The sequence below is a fragment of the Aricia agestis genome, chromosome 18 (genome assembly GCF_905147365.1).
Source record: "Aricia agestis chromosome 18, ilAriAges1.1, whole genome shotgun sequence".
Classification (NCBI taxonomy): Eukaryota; Metazoa; Arthropoda; class Insecta; order Lepidoptera; family Lycaenidae; genus Aricia; species Aricia agestis.
Genome location: NC_056423.1, coordinates 11835628 through 11859262, shown reverse-complemented (window position 1 = coordinate 11859262; position 23635 = coordinate 11835628). Strand labels below are relative to the sequence as shown.

The 23635-nt window shown below is 35.4% G+C and overlaps 1 protein-coding gene across 1 annotated transcript in view; it reads left to right on the top strand.

The window, feature by feature from the left end:
* The window catches only part of LOC121735823 (chromatin target of PRMT1 protein-like), a 100849-nt gene that overhangs the window by 71797 nt on the left and 5417 nt on the right, over positions 1-23635 (top strand). Inside the window, exons 3-4 of the mRNA XM_042126786.1 lie at positions 3491-3589; positions 3934-4070. Coding sequence (XP_041982720.1) covers positions 3491-3589; positions 3934-4070 — 236 coding nt within the window. The remainder of the gene's footprint in view (positions 1-3490; positions 3590-3933; positions 4071-23635) is intronic.

The following is a 23635-nucleotide window of genomic DNA, read 5'->3' as shown; positions in this document are numbered from 1 at the left end:
AATATTTTATTTACATAATAAGTTGATAATTATTACGGTAAATCCTGTTCGAATTGTCGTCCTCGATTTCTGATGCACTTGCGTAATCTTAAGCGAAAATTAGATCGCGTTACTCTACTTGTTAAAGTTTCTCGGATTTCGTTTGCTGCATCAATTATTCTTCTCCTCAGTTCATGTACATCGCTAATAGGTGTTGCGTATACTAAAGACTTCATGTGGCCCCATAAATAATAATCGCAAGGAGTCAAATCTGGAGACCTTGCGGGCCAAGGTATTGGACCGCCGCGGCCAATCCAACGCTGCGGGAAATTTTGATCCAGCCATTGCCTAACTGTCACTCTGTAGTGTGCCGGGCATCCATCATGTTGGTATATCATACCTCTTCGGGTTTCAACTGGTATATCTTGCATGAGCTCGTGAAGATTATTTCTCAGGAAATTTTCATACGACTCCCCGTTTAAATTGTCCGGTAGAAAAAACGGCCCAATGCAATGATTATGCAAAATTCCCATCCAAACATTCAGGGAAAACCTCCTTTGATGAGCACCTTCTTTTGCCAAGTGGGGGTTTCCACCCTGGGGAGCCCAAAAGTGTATGTTGTGGTAGTTTGTTATGCCGTCACGCTCAAACTTCGACTCGTCGGTTCATAAAATCTTTCTTAAGAAGTTATAATCGTTTTCATCGGAGTGCAGCATAAAGCGGCAGAAATCGACCCTCCTTGCAGGGTCTCCTTTTTCTAATGCTTGTACTGGTGTGTAGTGAAAAGGGTATAACCACACTTTCCACTGCGTTAAACCCAGTTGCTTCGCTACAATTCTTGTAGAGGTGGTCGGAGCTCTTGCAAAACGTTCCAATATTCTCTCTTCGTCTTCTGCAACATAACGAGGAGGTCTTCCTGCATCACGTCGCCTTTGATGAACAGAGCCACTTTCCCGCACGCGTTGGTACGCCGCGGAAAAAACTCCAGCACTTGGTACATTAATTCGACGGGGAAAACGACGCCGGTACTCTTCCCGTGCAGCGGCTGCGTTGCCATCACAAAAACCGTAGCAGTACAGTATGTCAGCGTACTCTTCGTTGCTAAAAGATGCCATTTTTGATAAACAAACTTGATCAGAAGGAATCGCAAATAACACGTCAGCGCGCTCAGGACGAGAAGCGTTAACACAGAGTACTTTTTTATAATATGTAAAGCGTTAACTAAACAAAAACTCTACATATTGCTCTTTAGACAGACCCGAACTGTTACGAACCGACGCGAACATTTACGAAGAAACCGGATTTTTTTAAACCGACCAATAATAGATCGCTTCTTCCTCCGATAACAAAAGAATTTGACTACCTGGCAACCTAACCCTGAACAAATTGTAAGGCAAAAAAATTGTGCTGAGAGTTATTATCTTACCTTACCAGATGTTTGTGAATTTTTTGCACACAAATTATACCTTTTTGGATAGCTTAATAAATAAGAAATTTAATTAAGTAAGTAATTTGTACGACTTATGTCTTATTGATTTTTTAAACAATAAGGGGTGAAATGAGGGAAAATCATTTTCATTTTTTTTTGTTAAGACTTTTGAAACACTGCTAATTTTTGTTTTCTATTTATGATGGATAAATAAATAACTTTTGTATTTGTAGTTAATCTACATAAGAACTAAAATTATGTTAAAGATTAAGAAATTAATAGGTAGATTTTTTTTTATTTAAAGTTTTCCTTTGAAATCGGGTGTTTTTGAAAAAAATACAAAATCTTGAATATCTCGGTAACCGTTAGCTTTTGGACAGGGTATGATATAGCTTTTTAGGCTGCAAAAGTGATGTATTTTTACATGTTAAAAGGAAACAGACCTATTACCGGTCACCCTGTATACTTAAGTATATGTATTTAATATACAGTGTTAAACTCTATATAACGTCACTGAAGGGACCGTGTATTTTATGACGTTATTGGGAGTTAAATGGAAACAAGTAAAATCAAAGAATTTCCGTCAATACAAAAATCTGCTGGTTAGGGTTCCGTTTTAGGGTTCTGTAATTAACAAAACTTGGTTGTCTGCGGAACCCTAAAACTGAACCCTAACCAGCTGATTTTTTGTATATTGATAGGTTAATAGCGGCAACAGATACAATAATAATAATAAAATTTTATTCAAACATAAATACAATACACTGCACACACTAAAGCAAAAAAAAGCAAACAATAAACCAAAAGAAAAAATAAAACAAACAACAAAAAAATATATATATATATATATATGGCATTATTAGGCAGTGCATTGTATAATGCCGAAAAGGATACCCACTCAGGTGTATTACCACGGCGCAGAACACTGCACCGCGGTACCTGATCTTCCGTGGTTCCTATACAGTATACATATTACGCCTGACGCCATGGGCGTACCGAGGGCGAAATACAATCTGTGAAAATTTCAGAAGTCTAGCTATAGCGGTTCTTGAGATACAGCCTGGAGACATATAGACAATCAGAGAGACGGACAGACAACGAAGTCTTAATAAACCCTATAATTACTAAGACTTCTGAAATTTTCACAGATTGTGTATATCTGTTGTCGCTATAACAAATACTAAAAATAAAATAAAGTATATTATCTCTCCCATACAAGAAACGTGATTTTTTTGGCCTTTTTTGCTCGTAATCAATAATAGTAACAGTTAGGCACTTGAAATTTTCACAAAATCCTTAATTATTATATTTGTACTTTACTAATTAATAATAAAATTAGGGGGGGGCTCCCATACAAAAAACACAATTTTTTGTCTACTTTTGCTAAGATAAAAAAAGATATAAACACCGAAGCCTGCTGCTAAATCTGAAGTGGTTTGCGATGAATCCGCTTCCCCAATAGCCTTTAATTCTTCATTATTCATTTTGGTCTCGGGTCGTCCATGGAGCTTGAAGGTCGAAATTTCCAGAACGAAAGCGTTGGAACCAACCAACCAACCGTACTGTGTTTTCTTTTGCGACACCAGCGCCATACACATTGTTAATTTTTCGTGCTGTTTCTGCAGCACTCGTGCCCCAGTAGAACTCATATTCGTAAATAAAGCGATATTTAAATTTTTTCATTGTGCGATATGAACGACTCCAAAGAAAAAAAAATTAAGAAAAAAACAAATGAATGAGTGTTTTGGGAACTCAATTGTACCGAATAAATAAATATATATAAATTTGAATTTGGAATTATTAACCAAAGAGGAGATATTTGAGATCAAAGTGGCCTGTACCACAAAACGCCAATTACATATTATACATAAGGACTTAATATTAACGCCCTGACGCATTTTTTATGTGAAATAATACGGTTTTATGTGATTTAAAAATTGTATTCGGCGTCCATTCTTTTTTGGCAAGCAATACATGTGTCGAATGTCGATATTTTTTGAAATTTCGTTTTATGTCACTACTAGTTTTAAAAAAAACCTCCTGCCTTCATAATGAAAACTGAAATGTTTTTTTTTGTTGCAGCCGTTCAGCATCTTTCAGTAGTCTCTCGCAAGGGTTTTGGCGTGGTCGAGGTTTCCGTCGTCGCGGTGGCCGCATGGGACTAATGAGAGGACGAATGAGGTAAGAAAATGAAATGATGTAAATGGTTTTCTCTGTGATCCATTTCTAAATACATTTTGTTTCTAACTTAGCAAAAAGTAGTTAAAAACATTACACATTAATTAATATCACGCATACTTACCTGCGTAAACTCTACTCGGAGTTTTGTTTTAATTTTTTTATGTATTTAATTGAATGAAAAATTATTCTAATCGTTTTTATTTGGTGCACCTTATTCTTTAGCAAGTAATTTATTGGTCCATAATTGAATAGTTAATTTATTTACCATGCGCATGGATATGATGGATGTGAAGGGAGATTATGTTTCCCCACGTGGGCTCTTAACTTAAGTCCTATCACTGAAGGCTCCGGGGTGGACGTCAGCAGTTCGTCCCTCGAATGTGGCAACGCAGAGGCGCCCTACGGGGTGCAGGAGGTACTGGGCCCAGGGCCAGAGGAGCACAAATAGGAGGTCGAGGTAGAGGCGCTGTAAGAGGACGAGGTAATGGATTTGCCTGTACTTTTTAACGAATTCTTACTCAAGCTGAATTTGATGAACAGCTTAAATTTTAGCAGAACGCGCAATTACAATATGTGGACCTAACGAGTCACTGGCTGGTCGTGTTTTATGCGTTGGGTATTTTAAAATATTTCTTTAAAATATGAAAAAACTTCCTTTCAATTTTTTGCTATCATATTATGGGGCAGTAATTTTGTATTTTGTACTCATTTAGTATACTTAATTTTTTTCTTAACATGAAAGAAGTATATTTTTATCCAGGAAACGTTTATTAACTGGTTACTTTCGGACTTTCCTTGGGCGTGAGTGTAGATATTGATTCGACTGTAGACAATCGGGACACCTAATGTGATGCTGTTATTGTAACTGAGCTGCATACCATAAATGGTACGAAAGTTGACATCGGTAACTTAGTATATTGAAGGAGACTTCTTTTAACCTGTAAAGATTGCTGTTCAAATGTTCGCATTTTCTGCGCGCGCGGATTCAGCTCGCGTGTTGTCCTAAATGACTTCGATAGGCATATGTCCTCCCCTGTCTCAAGTAGATAAGAGATTGCCTTCGCGGGGTGAATTGTCCATTTGAATTTCTCACTTATGATTATTTCATCTCTATCATGAAACTGCATGATGAGGCTGTGATATAGAAAAATGTATATAGGTCATAGGAGTTCTAGTGCTCGTGCCGGGCTGCTGGGGGGCTTTCTGGCGGGGATGTGTGAGGTTATGGTACCGGCTACAGAAATTTACAAAACTAGAAATGTAACCTCACTAGCGCCGAAAACACATTTCGATGTATTAATGAGGATAGTTATCCCCTATAGAAAAAAAATCAGGAGGTAAGTTTCATCTATATTTATGGAATCCTTCCTAAATCCCTATTACCCTATTCCCTCTTAAAAGGCCGGCAACGCACTTGCAGCTCTCCTGCTGCTGCGAGTGTCAATGGGCGACGGAAGTTGCTTTCCATCAGATGACCCGTTTGCCCCTTTATTTCATAAAAAAATGTTATTGGATATTTGAGATTAATGGATTAAGATCCTTTACTGATCTAGAGTTTATTAATTCAATAGTCCTCATATTTGATAGGGTGCTTTCTTTCTGTATTAGTATTCTCTCATCAGCACTTATGATTAGGGCTTCACACGAGACGAGAGTAAGCGAGAGTAACAAAAATCTCGTCTCGGTCCCGTTAATCCTCAAAAAATTGAGTCTCGTTCAAGTCTCGGCCTCGTCTCATTCTCGTTCTCGATCTATTTCTATATAATTAAGAAAATAAGAAATATTTTATGAATAGTATAGTTATATGATAAAATGCATTTTTATAAATTTTAGTATCATCGAAAAAGTATTGATCTGAATTTGTGCTTTTTCAAAGTTTCATCTATTTTTGGGCTTTTTTCTCATCTTTAATTGTCTAAAATCAGGTGTGAAAAAAATTTCAAATTTTGAATTTTGTTTAGGCGGTTGATCAAGAGTTTCAGTTTCACTTATTTCATCTTCACTTTCATTTGATCTTCGCCTCTTATTTGGGTAGTTATCACTTATAGTCACACTTGTCGACATTTTACTGTGCTGAAATCCAAAAATTGTAGATATTCACTGTTTAAAAGTTTTCGTAAAACTGGTGAACAACTCTTCAGAGAATTTCTCTGATCCACAAATTGTTGTCAAACCAAACCAAATAGTTGAGTATTCGACCAGTTCTATTGTTTGGTATACTACAGCGCTTGTACCTTGTCACTGTGTTAATCTTGCCCAACACGAACTCAAAGAGTTCGTAGGCGAATCCTGTGCGCGTGACATCAATATCTCTTTCTTCAATCATTGCCGCTAGATTATGCATTTAACTTGGGTTTAGCTGTGCCGCCGGTCTTCGCCACCCAAGTGAATTAATGGTAGGACGTACTTCCTCCGCTACATTGTCGTCGTCGCTATCATCCTCTGCGACTCTCTGGCCAGCTAGATCCTCATCTGCAACTTCAGCGACGGGAAGCAACACATTGTCTACTATCAGTTGACGTTGTGCTGGCTGGTGCGCGGGCGGTGCTGCAGCGCGTTCGCGACGAGGTGGGTTTGGTGTTATGCATAGTTATTATGATCTAGTTACATTAATTATATTACTCAGCATTGTAATATACCTAGTCTTGCCATAAATACTGACACAAAGAAAAACATTTTTTTTTCTATTGTAAATAAATTTTATTACTTTTACAGTGTATTAATTTAATACATAAATATAAAACAATTTAAAATATTAAAAGCTTATTTAAATTGGCCTTCATTGGCTACAAAAACATCCTTTAAACATTGTGGCCAGTTATCATTAGAAACACGGACTCTTTCCATGGGAAAATTCTTCACTGCCAGTCGTATGGATTGTTTTAGTGACTCCAAATTATCGAGGCATTTCCAGCAAGCCATACTTTCTAAAACCGACCATAAATCATAATCCGGTGGATTAAGATCGGGACTAAACGACGACCAGTCTTCAGCTCTGATGAGGTCCGAAACGTTCGTTTCAAACCAAGACCAAACCGACCGAGCTTTATGACCCGGCGCCGAGTCTTGTTGGATGGACCATTCTTGATTATTGAACTTGATGTTGAACTTTAGAACTTCAAGCATAAATAAAACCATTTTGTTTGTTAAAATATTGCTTAATTGTAAAAAAATCTCATTTGTAAACAAATATTTTTTGTGACCTCCCTTTGCGTACTGCTTCAGTAGTTGTTTAAATTTTACCACCCTTTCTTTTTTAAATTATCAGTTAGGAAATAACCAGTACGTCTCTTGTAGGCTGAAAGTCCTTAGTCATCATTTAAAATACATGACATGGTTTTAGGTCGTTATCTCGTGAGATAAAAATCTTTTACTTTCGAACCGATTTTTTTCAAATTCTTTCCCTTACTGCTTTAACCACCTTTTTCGTACGAACACTGCGTGGACGGCCAGATCTTTTTCTGCCACAAGCAGAGGAGGTCTCATTGTACTTATTAATGGCCCGGAACACAAACATTTTAGTAATACCAAGCGTATGGAGAGTTTTAAAAATGACATTGGACTCCATGATTCCTAGCTAGATCGATTTATCGCCCCCGAAACCCCCTATGTACTAAATTTCATGAAAATCGTTGGAGCCGATTCCGAGATTCCAATTATATATACCTATATATACATACAAGAATTGCTCGTTTAAAGATATAAGATTCATTATCTTCTTCACAATTTGCAAATTTTGAGTGTGGACTTAATATATTTGACATAGTTAAGGATTTGAATGCATATCCAAATGTATTCATGTCAGGGTTCACATTTCTATAATTTATAGCCCTTATATGCCCAAAAAATTTTTTAAAGGGGATACTAATTTTTGTGTATGGGGTATAAATAATCTACCCCATATTCTTTAAACAATAGTTCGGATAAACCCAAGAAACTCTCCAATGTCACAATCCAGCTGTCTAAAGATGCCACTCGCACATTTCTGGGCGCCCCCGATCGTATAGCATGTTTGCTTTTCGCGTCTATGAATTGGATATTTCGTAAGACTTGTATTGAGGTGAGCCAGGATTTTCGGTGAACTGAGTTGCGATATACGGCACACCTCAACTTGCCTTTTGTCCCTCCTGATGACTCGTTCACGCTGTCAAAAATGTCGTCCAAAAATTCATTTGCCTTTGCAGTATTTTTCATGGTGCATCAAGGTGTTTATCTGAAATAAAATAAAAAAACAACTTCAAGTAAAATGTCTTTCTACATGTAAATATTTTGTAAATAATAACGAATGATTCCTATGTCCTTTCCCGGAACTCAAGTATCTCCATACCATATATCAGCAAAATCGGTTCAGTGGTTTGACCATGAAGAGGTAACATACAGACACACCTTCGCATAGCTGACCCAACAAAATAGAAATAATTTATATAGTAGAACATACAATATAACTTAAGGTTAATTGGGGTAAGGGAAACATACTTTATTTTTCAAATGTTATTTTGAGTTCTAGCTACTAATACGTATGTCTTTTAATAATTTTGATTAACGCAAAACATACCTATGTATGTCAGCTTTCCATGATTGAACGACTTTTTAAGCTATGCTTTTAACCAGAAAATGCTAAATCGTTAGGCTACTTTTTTTGTTCCCCTTTCCCTGTTTTTGGGGTAAGGGGAACAGTCTGAATATCTTATGTATAAATAGTAGTATAGATTATACACCTACACGATATCATTTTTTAATATTTCGTTTATCAAATTTGAACTCAATACTTATTGAAATACGAACTAAAATAGGAAATTTTGATTAAAATCGGAATTCGGGGTAAGGGAAACATACGAGTCGAAACAGGGGTAGTCAACTAAAAACGAAATGCAAATTTTTAAATATTTATTCATACTAAACATACAGCTCATATGAATCAGTCTCAATAGTAATTTTTGTTGCAGTAAGATTCCGTTATATTGAAAAACATGTTATTTAAATTACCTACTTAAAGTAAAATCACTTGAAATCTATCTACTAGTATCTCTATATCTACTAGTACTATCTACTAGGAACTTTACTTTGGCATTACAAGTTACTAATTAAAACATTTTCAGCTTTTGACAAACCTTTAATCTATGATCACGGCTTGACAAGCGTTTCGGAAACCCAAAATAGCGGTTGATATAATATCATTCTCGAGTTAAAAACAGCTGTGTCAACTGACACGCTGATCAAATTAAACTAACTAACCATGCCTCAAGCAGCCCAATTGGTACTTGACAAGAGATTTAACAGGCGATTAGTTAATTTTAGCGTTGATCAGCCTTTCAGAAACCGGGTGTAAATGTGATCGCCACTTGTACAGGCACCCTGAATTCTAGTGCGTATTCTTAAAATTAGCAACTATTAAAATGTTCAAGACCTCTGACATCGGGAAAGGGAAACATATGTTCCCCTTTCCCTGGCCATGGTAGTTGCCCTTTCCCGAATTTGAATTTGTAGGTTGTGTTTCTAATCATACTAAATTTTGATATTTATAGCATAGTTCATAGACATTTGTATGCAAATTAAGGGTATTTAACAATACTCACTGAAAATGACAGGCTTATTGCAGCACTTTTAACACAATAAACCAGCACTCAAAAAATTCGCGGCGAGCTCGTGATATTGTAGTGGTCAACTGATTTTTTTGTTTCTGTCACTCTTTCGTACTAAGTAGATATAGCGCCATCTATGTTTTTGCTTTGAAACTACAAAATTACTGCTTTATCGACCAAGAAATAATAGGGCTACGGTATATAGTTTTTGATTTACAAACTACTGTTTCCCTTTCCCCTTCGGCCCCCTTACCCCAACTAACCTTATTACTAAGGTAACAACATTGTGACAAGAGAATTTTATATATGTTATAGTCAAAGTCCGATACACAGTCTCTTCGCGGAAGGACTGGTTTATCCTAGGTTTGGCCAAAGCCGTTAGGTGATCCCCGAAATACATTTCAATTTCGCCCTTCGCCTGAAGTATTTTTAGTCAAACCCAGGAGCTCCTAACTTTTCAGTCAAACGTCGAAAGTATATTATTCTGTTTCGGTTTTGGCCTAGTCAATCCTAGAAGCGACTGCAAAACTCGGTCAAACGTTGATCTGAACATGTTTAAAGGTTCATAATGTCTCTCGCGGTGTTCGGACCGATTGTTTTGTCATTTCATGTTCGTTCATTGAGCGCACTCTCAATTGTGTACGCACGCACGCGGGCGTGTAATTGTGTAAAATTGAAGATGAGTGAATCAAACGGTGTTGTTGTTACTAAAAACGTGGATAAAGAAGTTTATTAAAACAATTAACATTAGCATTAATGCCTCACCATGTCAGAAAAATGATTAATTTGCCACTTTAACTACCTAAGAAATTATTAAAACAATTAACATTAAAGTTAATGCCTCACCATGCCAGAAAAATGATTAATTTTCCATTTTAATTACTTAAGAAATTATTAAAACAATAAACATCAAAATTTTAAAAATGTTATTTTTTTATACTTACCTAATCTTACAAACTAACCTCCGTATATTTCAAAGCATTTATTTATTTATTTTATACTTTATTGCACATCGTACAAAAGGCGGGCCACACGGCATTCTCTCAAAGCATCTCAAATATAAAAGTGAAAATCACGTAAGCTGACCAATCAGGTGTCAGAACTGGCAGAGTTAAGCGGTTAAGACTTGAAAGCTGCTTAAATGATAAAATGCTTCCAAATATACGAAGATAAGACACTTCATACCTATATCGGAGTTTGACTCGTCAAACCCCGATTTAATAAAATTGTGTTTTGACGTTTGCCTGACCAAATTAGTCCCTCCCAGGTTTGACGAAAATTGTTTAGTCAAAGGCCGAAAATTTACATTTGTTTGGGCTTTGACTAAGTCATTCAGTCTGACCTGAGGATTGACCAGTCCAACCTAGGAGCGCCGGAGCTTCGGAGTTTGCCTATAACATATACAAGATATAGTAATTTACAGTATGAAAGTATGGATTTATTACATCCTACATATGGAAGTATGGATACATAAGCCACACATTAGGCAACTTAATTTGATATGGCTTTTCAATAGATACACACACATGTACTGAATACTGTCTATTTTAATTAAAGTGAGAGGGAAACTTAACTTCTTTATTATGTGGCACACTATGAGTTATCTCCGATGCGGTAAACAGGCAAGGATACGAATACCGGATCCTAGAACCAGCTTCATCAAATTGTGTACGGTCAAAATGTTTGGCACTAACACGGCAGTTCAACAACTGGCTCTTCAGAAGTCAAAACAAAGCCGGATTAGTCGGGACTAAAAACGACATACTTACTAATAAAACACTATTTTTCGTGCACTTTTTCCACTATATTCAGAAATAATTATAAAGGAGAAAGCCCACTCTCCATAGTGTCTCAGGCCCAATGTGGACATCAAAAAATCGTCTAAATATTGAGTGTTCTAAAAACTTAATAGTATTATATATCTGAGAAAAAAAGTTAAAATGGCGCCATTTTTGTAGAAATACACATTTTTTTAACTTTTTGGCTATTTTATATATTATGAAAATGCGCATGAAAGAAAGATATAATTCAAGTCCTTTTCCGAGTTTCTCAATAATTTATAATAATAAATTATTGAATATAACAATAGATGTAATTCAAATATATATTATTAAGTTTGACAAAAAAGTTTTGATGCCCGTTTCAGTTGGAAGAATTTTTTTCAAACATTATCTTTTACCATTATAGATTGGCATTTGTACTATGTATTTATTATCTTATAATATACCTGCATAATTTGCTAGCTGAAAGAAAGCTAAATATAATAAGACAAAATAAAATAAAACACATTTGTATGATATTAAGTATCTATATTTTCTTCAATGTCATATTCTATCAACAAATCATCTAAAAATAGTGCTGGAGGGCATATATTTGACTGAAATCTAGCCCAACCTATATACCAAAGAACAGTCATAACATGTGAGCAGCAGCCTACCGTACGTTTCCCTACTATGCAATTGCAATAATATAATTCAATTGCATCTCTGCCAACAAAATTGTTATTTATTTTAATATATATAAAATATACCTTTCGATTTACATGTCTGCTTTGTATTTTTGCACGTAATAGCCAGCAGTTTTCATTAATTAATAGGCTTGGTAGTCTTCTGTTTTGTTCTCTATATATCTCAATAGTATACATACCATTGGCTCTGATATGTTCCCCATAGTAAGATCTCGCTTGTTTTATTTGGTAAGTACCACAAGCTATTAATATTAAATCATCCATTGTTAAGCGTGGAAAGTTAGTCAAATTATCAGAGCCAACATTAATATTCACAAATCGAGCCCTCCAGCGATTTAAATTAAGTTCATTTACATGATCCGCTAAGGTGTTATGAATTAACATTTTTTCATTTATTACTGATAATATTTGACTTGCATCAGGTCTGTCTAATATTCTAGGATGGAACCTATTTATTAATGCTGCACCAATTGCAAAGTCTTGCATCATGTGAGATGATGCTCGATTAAAAAACTCTTGCCGGAACAATTTAAATGCCTGTTTAAATACACCATTGATGACCTCAACAACCCAGCGACAAATAGTCACTTTTCTAGAATGATTAGCTTCAAGGGTAGATAGTTGTGATTCACCTTCTTCTCTTGAGGATGGAACTTGAATTGAATACCCACATTCTCTCAGTAGTGGTAAAGAATCTCTAAATCCTCGATCTAATATGAATACATCACCGGGTTGAAAATATCTCCTCAATGGTGTATTTTCAGAAATAAATTCATTTTTAAGTATATCAGCATCTGACATAGTTGCTGGATAGGGCCCTAAGACATCTAAAATATATCCATCCGTGCATGTTATAAGAAATGGTTTCACTAGATTACTTAGCTTATGCATTGAGTATGTCTGTTTTTGGTATTTATAATTTGAACTTTTTTGAATAAATACATAGGTTCCATCCATGATTACTATAGGTTTAATTTGGTTTGTGCTTCCAAATAATCCATTAGGAATTATTAAATTCCTTTCAGCAATGTTTTGTCGGGTCATATGCTCTATACCCAGATTTTGTGGTACAAAATCTTGAGTCAGAAATTCTCTAGCAATTGACATTAATCTCTCTAAAGTACTTCTAGGAATCTTAAACAGCGTAGAGAGTCTTTGGTCTGAATCACCAGTCCTCAGTTTTGTTAAGTATGCAGCAAGTGCAGTGGCACCTCTGTGTGCATTATTTAGTCGAGGAACCTCATCCAATATTTGTCTAAATTGATGTTTGGACATTCCGAGCCAATAATAAACTAAGTGATCATCACTGTCTTCAATATTTTGAAAATCAATATTATGACCAATCTGATTTTTTAACAATGATACCAAATCTTCAATAAATGCTGCAGTAAAACTATGGTTTCCATCTTCAACAATTAAATTATCCCATAAACGGCTTCTCAAATGAAAGTTACAGATGCGACAGTTTTGTGGAACATAAAACGATAAATCGCACAACAGCCTCACCCGAATTGACAGAGGAATGTGTATTCTTTCCGTTTCTAGGCAGTCAGGGAAAATACAGCATCTTTGTGTATTGGAAGCTCGCGTGTAATTTGGTAGAATTATTTCTGAATTACTTGTAGTAGCAGATGTTGATGCTGCCGAGGCCCTGTCTGCTCTCTGCCAGCATGGATGATAGATGCGGCTTGATGACAAAATCTTAAAAGCAGAAAATAATAACAATTAATTATTGTAAAACCAGTAAACAAACAATATATAATGTTATACTTTTATAGTATTTTATATATTAAACCAAATTAAATATTACCTCTCGTGGAGAAATCCATTCTATTATTACATTTCTAATGAGGCTTTCTCTATCCGAATTAGTTTGTAATTCGTGATTTCTGATTCTTCTTATCGATCGATCACAATTTATACAGCGATTCAGACGCACAGAGTCATCTAGCCCTTGTTGTAGTGCAAGACTTTCAGTTATTGCTACCCAGCAATTGTGGCAAACAACATTATCTCCTGACACCTAAAAACAATTTTAATAATAAATATTCAACAATTAAACCATGATGTAAGAAATAATAGAATCATTTTATTATATTCTTACCTGCTGCGGTGCAACCCACTGCTGTATTACGCTTATTTCTTCGGGCTCTAAAATACGGTTCTCGGTAACATTATTACCACAATTTACACAATGTTCTTCAGACATTTTGGTGTGCAAAATCAAATAGCGTAATCCTTTAATCCAGAGCCAAGTTATCGTAGAAGGAGAGAACGAAACCAGTAAAATAATGCCAAAGTCGTACGTGAAAAGCCGGAACAAGTTCAGGAAAGAAAGCCAGGTCGCGGTGAAAGAAATCGAAAACAAAACAAAACGCATCCACATTGAGCAGTAAGCAACAAGCGAACATTCAAAAGTTTCATTCGTTTGAAAAATGTCATTCACATTTCAGTCATCAGTGTTGCCGCTTGTCACAAAAAAATGAAATCGATAAATCGGTTACGTAAAAAAACAATCGATATGACTTTTTTATCTTTATTGTATAAAGTAACAAACGGACATATTGGTTTTAAGATAAATATTTGCTTTTGGTTAATTCCACATAGAATTACCAACAGCGGCCCATTATTTGTATTTAACCTGAGTTCATTTTATTCGTTTATAAATCGATAACCGGATCGATTGATCATAGTAAAAATATTTTATCTTCGGGCAACATTTCACCTCAACTATGTTTTATTTATGTGCTTAGATGCTTAGATACTAATAAAATTCCCTTTTTTATTGAAATATTACTGATTATAGTGGCGCTTATTTAAATGTTATCAAAAATCATGTCTCTTTATGGTACATTTCTGGACAAAGTAAATCATCTTAAGATAGCTGTCCACTATGGGCCTGAAATGGGCTTTCTCCTTTTAACAAATTACACGACCGGTTTCGAAATAAATCATCTTCAGGTGTCTTTCATTATTTCGAAACCGGTCGTGTAATTTGTTAAAATTTATAATTATTTCTGAATATAGTGGAAAAAGTGCACGAAAAATAGTGTTTTATTAGTATTCAACATGAATTTCCACCAAGAACCAACAGTACAATCAATTACATATAAAAACGACATCCACAAATTGCGAAGACTGTCTTGCACGGGCATGCAAAATAGTTTTTCATTGTGATTCGTTGAATCACAACCACCAACACCACACTTTAGTTGTAACGCCATGGTACGCGACACACGTGATTACACGTTGAATATTGCACGGACGACAGAGGAGGATAGCTTCACAAGTAGATATCTCAACTCAACCCGAAAGGAAGAGAACACAAGATTAACCGGCACTCAACTCGAAATAGGTAACCAAACAAACAAACAATGGCGGTGCCTTCAATGATATTGACATTTGAAAAAACGACCACCGATCGAATAATACTCACAAGGAGAAAATGACATTGACGGATTATGCCCACAGATAAAAAATACTTCCGTACCGACACTCGCGCCTAAACTATTTAGGGGGAACTAAAGCTGTCACCCCCCTGAGCTATATAGCATACGTACTATATTTTCCTTCGTGACTTTACCTGCCTCTAGTTGCTTGATGGCACACAATAATGGCTGAAATCCAAAATTTCCAGTGAAGTGTTCAGCTCCTGGCGCCGCACTATAATAAACAACCCTATCTCTTTCAAGACTCAGACCCAATGAGATAGCCATAGCACACTTAGATGAAAATCCAGGCCAAATCCAGGTCAAACGATTCAGGGTGTACTCATAATCTTTTATTTAAGCACCCTGTTCTTTATCATTAAAGGGCAAGTGTTTGACAGAGCAGACCCTATTGTCAACTGGCCTATTGCCCTGGCTGCATACCCTTGTGCTGATTCCGTATTTTCTTCCCTTGACAAAGGATTCCCTCTACAATTTCAATGTTTGTTAAGAAGATATCATTCTTCCTCATATTGTAGAACTCAGATCCTTTGAATGTTGATTCAACGACCGTTGTTTCAAAGTGTACGTTGCCATTGTTATATAATTGTCTGGTTCCTGTTGTGGCTCTTCTACAAAAACCTCTGGAAAGGTGTTGGAAATAGGGGTGCAAAAAGTCTCTGGTGAGTTTCTTCTAACTCCAGGTTCCTCAGATTGGCACATTCTTTTGTTTAACAGTCGTTGAGACCTACGTAGAGTAATTTTGGCAATTTGTTTGAAAAAGAGTTATTTGAAAAAATAAACGATTACACAGTTCGGGGACAACTTTGGGACGGCTGTTGCTCGTTAGATTTTGATACTTCGGCTTTCGCTTCCATATCAATCGAGTGATTATCTTACGATTTGACCCTGTCCTTAAAAAGGGTATATTGTATAGTTCCACAGATGTTTACAATAATTGTTCTTATCTGGACTACAAGAAGTACAAGAAAAGAACAAAAAAATCTCCAGATGTACAAATAAAGGGGTCAAAACATTAGGATTTAGAGACAATAAAAGCTGTCCGTTAATTATTGAATTTAAGAATCAGTTTTATATTTGTGAATGTCGAATATACTTCATTAAAAAAAATACGAGACCCAAAACGAAACTCTCGGGTTGCCCTGTATGTGGTCTTGCCCATAATATTTTTCAAAAGGTCTCGTCTCGTAAAAGTGGGACGAGAACGAAACGAGACGAGAAAAATCTCGCTCTCGCGTGAAGCCCTACTTATGATTGTAAGCATTACTGTTGATACGATTGCAATACTCTAAATGACTATAGAGTATTGTTTCGGACTACCAAAATGTCTTCAATAATTGCATCTGATAAGGAAAGTCTTAAATTATTAAGAACAAATTTGAGTGACGAGAATAATCTTTCTACAGTAACTTGTGTAGGCGGTGTAGAAAGAATAATTTTGGATAATAAATATAATTGTGGATCAGTAATATTCTTTTTATCCCAATACTCGAAAAAGTTTGTTGAAGTAGGTACTAGGTACGATTGGCTCAATTAAAAATTGTTTGAGAAGTATAGATAGCGATGTATCTGCTAAAGTTTGTTCTGTAGTTCTTCTTTGTCGAATATCTTGAAAAATAATGATCGAGGTTGCCATCTGATGCTATCTGCACATTTACGAATAAATAATGGTGGTATGTTATCTGGACCAGCTGATTTATTCATATTAATATTTTTTTGCAATCTATTTACCTCAGACTCTCTAACATTGACAGAGGGTATGTCCACTATAATAGTAATCGGTAGAGGCAAATATTGTAAATAATCTTCGGAGAGGGGAATCAATGTCGTCAGTGCTACCAGAGAGAAAGTTAGAGTTGAAGTAGTCGCAGAACATAATATTACAGTTATCCTCACCGCTATTTGAAACAGAGTTATTAAATTTGAACGAAGATGGGTAGGAATTGGTTTGAATTTTTGACTTAACGTATGACCAAAACGTTTTAGGCGAGTTGGTGATATTGGTTTAAATCAGAAAAATATATTTAGTATACATTTCATGCTCAACTAAATTCATTCATTGTCTAAAAGGATGTTTTATCTAATTCGCATATTTATAGCTATTTGTGATGCAAAAGGTAAACTAAGATTTTCATTCGCCAAAATACAACGTGCCCAAGCAATATAAAAATCGCCAAAAGTAATATGTTCTTTTTGTAATGATTTGCTTAGCGTTCGACAAGGCTTTAAACATTTCTTCAATATTAATCCACACTGTATCTTCCAAGAGACCACTTCACAGAGTATCGGAATATGACTGGCAAAATGGTTTCAATGATATAAGGGCGGCCACATACATCAGTTTTCCTGATTCGGAAACCGTATCATGGAAAATTCCGTACAATTACCACACACATTAGATTTTTTTCGTTCGGAATCCCTTTACACATGTGTCAAATTTTATCTTGATTATTTTACTAAAATGATGCTTAATACGACGATAAATCGTTTTGTACACTTGTTTCATTAAGTTCTATAAGCTTTTTACGTCATTTTTTTGCAAACATAGCAAATCACGTCCCAATCACTGATGTTATAATATAAACCAGTGGAGACATTTAGAAAGCAGGAAGTAACGGTCAAAGCTCATCGTTGCCGAAAACCCAGGAGAAGATAGTAAATCCTGGGCTGTATTCCAGTATGAGTCTACGCGTGACTTCACAATAAATGATAAATGACATGTAAATGCCTCATATGGGCTCGTCAATGGAACTGTGGGACCACAATTAATCTCGGAGAAAGGTTCCTTTCTCAATTCAGGAGGAATTTGAGATTCTGTGTCACATATAAAAAAAAATAGTAAAAAATTATATATTTAAATTAAATCAATAGGAGTGTGACATACTAGAGGAGGGTTTGCTCCTAATAGAGAGAGATAAATGAAATGTTAAAAAATCAGTAACAAATTTATTGTTATAAAATATGTTAGGTAACTACTATTAATTATAAAAGTAATTTAAAAGAGAGCAGAGACTCATCAAGGTAAATTTAAGTAATTAATCACCAGGGGGGTAGTTCTAGTGGGTTTGTGCTACGTTAGTTACAGGCGTCTGTGTACTCAGGCACTTAGCTTGGAGACTGGAGGATAGCTAGCCAGTGTGAAGAGCTCCAGCCCCTTCGCGTCGTCCGGAGGTGGTTGCTGGTGCTCGGATGTCCCAAGTGTGTACATCAGCCGGTGTTCGCAGGGTGTTCAGGTGGTAGGGCAGCCCTGGGCGGTGGCCATCCGCAACCCAAGGCTGGGTTATCTTCTATAGCTCCATGATCACATGGGGTTGAGCGGGTTATTAAGCTAAGGGGTACATCTTCAACCCGAGTTTGGGTTTAACCCGAGTGTGGGTTCCCTGAAAAAACCATTCCGGAGTTTCAGACACGTGGAATGGACAGACAACCACGTAGTCCAAATATTTTTAAAAGAAGCCACGGGTTGCATGTCCATTACAATAAAAGAAAGTAAAAAGAACAATTAAAAATTTCAAAATGTGGGTACATTAAGAATACCCAAATTTACGTAAAACAGGGCAAATTAATAATTTGGAACATGTTATATGCTAGAGTTTGTTAAATTACAAAAGAAATAAGAGATTATAATGAAATACATCTTGCCAAAAGGGCTTAAATTATAAAATAAAGGTTTGCCGGACACATAGTCAGCTAAGGATCTTAGAATAACAGAAGGACATAAATATATCAAAGAAACCTTGTAATTTTCAACACAATTAAGAAGCTATTAGAAAACTAAATAGACACACAAATTAAACTCACCAATATTGGGAAATAAGTAGATGTTCAGAAACTACATTCTAGTTTTTGAAATCTAGAAAAAGGCCGATGATATTTCAGACTCGTCTTTTATACCCAAAATTTTTTTTTAAAAGTCAAAGTCAAAACTAGGAATTAGTAAAGAGCGCGAATTTCAAAAATTAAATTTGATTAAAAGATTTTTTAAAATATGAATGTATTGTTATTTAAAATATTTAAATATATAATTTAAATTGTTTTAATATTAAAAAACATATAGTAATTTCCTAAAAATCGATCAATAAGGAAACTTTAATTCAAAATTATGTCAATAGATGGCGCTAATAGAACAGTTTAATCTTTACAAGAAATTTACTATGTTACATCTGGAAACTCTCCAGCTAAAATCAAATTTATTGTATGGTTCGGCGGTGGCTTCGAGGTCGACGCTGGGTTCGGGCTCGGGCTGGGCGCTATGAATTTAGTTGAGCTGAGCATGAAATGTATACTACATTTCATGCTCAACTAAATTCATTCATTGTCAAAAATGATGTTTTATCTAATTCGCATATTTATAGCTATTTGTGATGCAAAAGGTAAACTAAGATTTTCATTCGCCAAAATACAATGTACCCAAGCTATATAAAAATTGCCAAAAGTAATCGTTCTTTTTGTAATGATTTGCTTAGCGTTCGACAAGGCTTTAAACATTTCTTCAATACTAATCCACACTGTATCTTCCAAAAGACCACTTCACAGAGTATCGGAATTTGACTGGCAAAATGGTTTCAATGATATAAGGGCGGCCACATACATCGGTTTTCCTGATTCGGAAACCGTATCATGAAAAATTCCGTACAACTACCACACACATTAGATTTTTTCCGTTCGGAATCCCGTTACACATGTGTCAAATTTTATCTTGATTATTTTACTAAAATGATGCATAATACGACGATAAATCGTTTTGTACACTTGTTATATTTAGTTCTATAAGCTCTTTACGTCATTTCTTTACAAACATAGAAAATCACGTCCCAATCACTGATATTATAATATAAACCAGTGGAGACATTTAGAAAGCAGGAAGTAACGGTCAAAGCTCATCGTTGCCGAAAACCCAGGAGAAGATAGTAAATCCTGGGCTGTATTCCAGTATGAGTCTACGCGTGACTTCACAATAAATGATAAATGACATGTAAATGCCTCATATGGGCTCGTCAATGGAACTGTGGGACCACAATTAATCTCGGAGAAAGGTTCCTTTCTCAATTCAGGAGGAATTTGAGATTCTGGAAACTCTCTCCACCTAAAATCAAATTTATTGTATGGTTCGGCGGTGGTTTCGAGGTCGACGCTGGGTTCGGGCTCGGGCTGGGCGCTAGGTTGGGGCTGCAGGCCGGAGGAAAGTTGAGGTGGCCACTCAAAATCTATGGCTGCGTTTATCGGTGGCACCTCAGTCTCTTCCTCAGACATAAAAAGTCTTTCAGTCCTCCTAGGCATCTGCACTGGCTGAATTAAATCTTCATCTTCATCATCGCTGTCAGCATCCTCTTCACTGCCTGTGTAAATAATAATAATATACTGTAGTCTCTTTTACCTATGTAAACAGATGATGCCCATAATTTTTAAATATTTACTTACCATCATTATTCAGGATTTGGGCAATGTCCTCATCCCTCAAAGGACGAGCCCTGACGGCCGATGATGAAGATGAAGCCCTGACTGGTGGAATCCTTAGAAAATAAGAAAATCAGTACCAGTATCGCAACAACTAAAAATATAATTTTGCTCATTTTTGAACTTACAAGCACCGCCTCGAAGCCGGAACCTCCTCGCCTTTTCCAGTAGAGTCATTATTTCTGTAACAACAAAAAGAGCAGTGTTATTGTAAATATTTTTTTTCCCATAAAATAAAACTTTAGTAACAAATGAAATAAATGAAAACTTACGCGGGTCTCTTTACAGCGGTAATTCGGGGAGTTGACTGCCCGCTCCCACAACATTCAACATATATGCAAATATAAGTATTCGATGTTAATTGTTGCGGTTGATAACTAATTGCATTGAAAATTTAAAAAATAACAGTATAATTACAGAGCCGGAGATGGTGGAGCCGAGCAGCTCTTTACTCGTGGAGGGGGAGGCGTCCATTTCTTGTAAGGACGACCATAATGATTGGGATCTACAAAAAATTGTTAATTTTATTACCATATACCAGCATAATTAAACAATTGCTATAGAATAATAATTTAACATTAATTTACCCTTCAGGTACTGTCCTCACTGGCGGCAGCTTCCTCCTGCTTTCATGGTGTGGCCTTTCCATAGCATGGATCTCGTCAAAGCTCTGCAACGCTCCACTAGTTACACTAAAATATAAATTAATTTTTTAAAATATTTTATGCATTATTAATAATAAAAATATTTATAAGCATTTTGTTAGTAAAAATAAGACGCAATTACGTGTCAGAAACTGAAGGCCTATGAGCACCAAGACCAGCAGTACCAGCACCAAGACATGCAGTACCAGAACCACGACCGTCGCGCGTGCGGACACGGCCCCTGCCCTGTGCACCACCTCGACCCCCGCGCGTAGACCACACTTCCACGTCGTCCCCGAGATCGTCGTTGTCTTCTCATATAAAAAAAGCAGAAAAAAAAGCTAGTGCAAACAGCGAAAATAGAAACAAATAATGCAAAAAATAAAAAACAGTGCAAACATGTTATTTTCTTAAATTAAAACAAAATTAGCTCAATACAAAAACCAAAAGAAAAACCGATAACGAAAAAAGTGCGAAAATAAAAAATAAATTAAAATTTTAATGCATACAAAAATATTCCTGAGGCATATCCATACTTAGGTAGCATCCCATAAACACAAAAACATGGCTGCCATACGTATGCTGTTGACGTAACAGGCTCCCGGTATGATACTACGTACTCCCATATTTCATTACAAATTTTCATGTTTTTGAAAGAAATATAATGCTACCTATAAAATATATCAAAACTAATTAGTTTTACGTTTTAGATCTAACATTAACTTGTCTTTTTATCCAATTCTGGTTGAGATATGACGACAATAAAATCGTCATCACGCGTTCGACATTGAACATGCTTATAATTACAGACCGATTTTTAGTGAAAATTAACAGAACTATTATATAATTATTAGTATATATAATCAATAATTACTTACCCTTCCATCTTTTCTGTTAATATTCAGCGAATCACTTTATGTTAAAAACAAGTTATCACCAACACAACAAATAAGTAGTCACTTAAGCAATGGCGGAGTTTTGAATGACTCATGTTTAAATTTTTTTCACTAAAGCTGCGTGAGTTTTGGCGTCACTAGTCGGCCTGTTTCATCTTTATGCATTTGTAACGTGTTAGAAAGGATAGGGTGATATACAATGACGTTCTTTAGAGCGAATAACAGAACTCACTGACCCATACCGGCTCCCGGTATGTCAACAGTTGCGGCGAACATGTGTTTATACCGGGAGCCGGTGTTTCAACAAACAAGAGGTGAAACAACAACCAGTAATTTGTTATTATGATAACAAATTACTGGTTGTTTAATTTTAGGTTAAAAAAACAGTTTATATTACTGAATATAAAGTAAGCCCTAACTATAGGGCATTCATCAATGATAATAAAAAACTTGTAAATTAGTCTTTTCTTCCTGAAGGACTATTATAAAATTTCACTTGTACAAGCAAACGTTGTTATAATAGTGAAATTGTTTTTTAAAAACACTTCAAAGGAAAAAGGCTAGTTAAAGATTACAAACAATTATTATAAAAAATATCAAATATTCCTCAAGGACAATAAATTCGTTAATTTAAAAAATAAAACAAAAGGACTAAGCCATAGTGGCCATATCTATAAGACTCATTAGACTAAAATGATAATCACACATGATATTTATCAGTCTTTAATTAGACGGTCACAAACAATAACTTTTTGAATAAAGAGGAATTATGTAATCATAAGAAACTTTCAAAAAAAAAATCAATTAACATTCAGTCTTTAATTAGACGGTCACAAACAATTACTCTTTGAATAAAGAGGAATTATGTACTTATAAGAAACTTTCAATTAAAAAAAAATCAATAAACATTTGAATTTAAATAAGCCCTAATCCTTGGTCAAGAAAAAAAGAAATGTGACTAAACAAAAGAAATCTTAGTCATCAAAAAATATTATAGGCATTAGTAATCATTTAATTAATAAAAAACAAATTATCAAAAATTTAAGTTTCTGCAATATTGAACTCCTCGTCATCATCCGAAGATTCTTCAATATCACTTACAATATTATTTATTTGCTCTGCTGTGCACGGAATATCTTGATAGTATGACGCGTAATCTGACGGAATAACTCCGTCTTTTAAAAGTGTCAACAGATCTTTTTTTTGGTTTGAGATATTGCAATCTGCGACGTATATGCTTCTTTAAGAGGCGTTTTTAATTTATTTTTGCATTGATCTTTGGTCTTCTTTTGTCTATATTTGCAAATATCAATTTCTTTAGAATCTGGATCAGTTAAGTCATATTTATAAAAAATCGAAGTAGGAGATTGTTTTTGTACCCGCAGCCATTTAATTTTCAGCCACTGTACTACCTCATTGTTAGTATTCTTTGTTGTATTGGGATTCAATTTTTTACAAAGTCCTTTTAAGTCATAGAATTCTCCATATTTCATAACAACAACATCATAAGGTGGCGGCTTAATTCTAGCAGACCCAATTATCAATGCATAT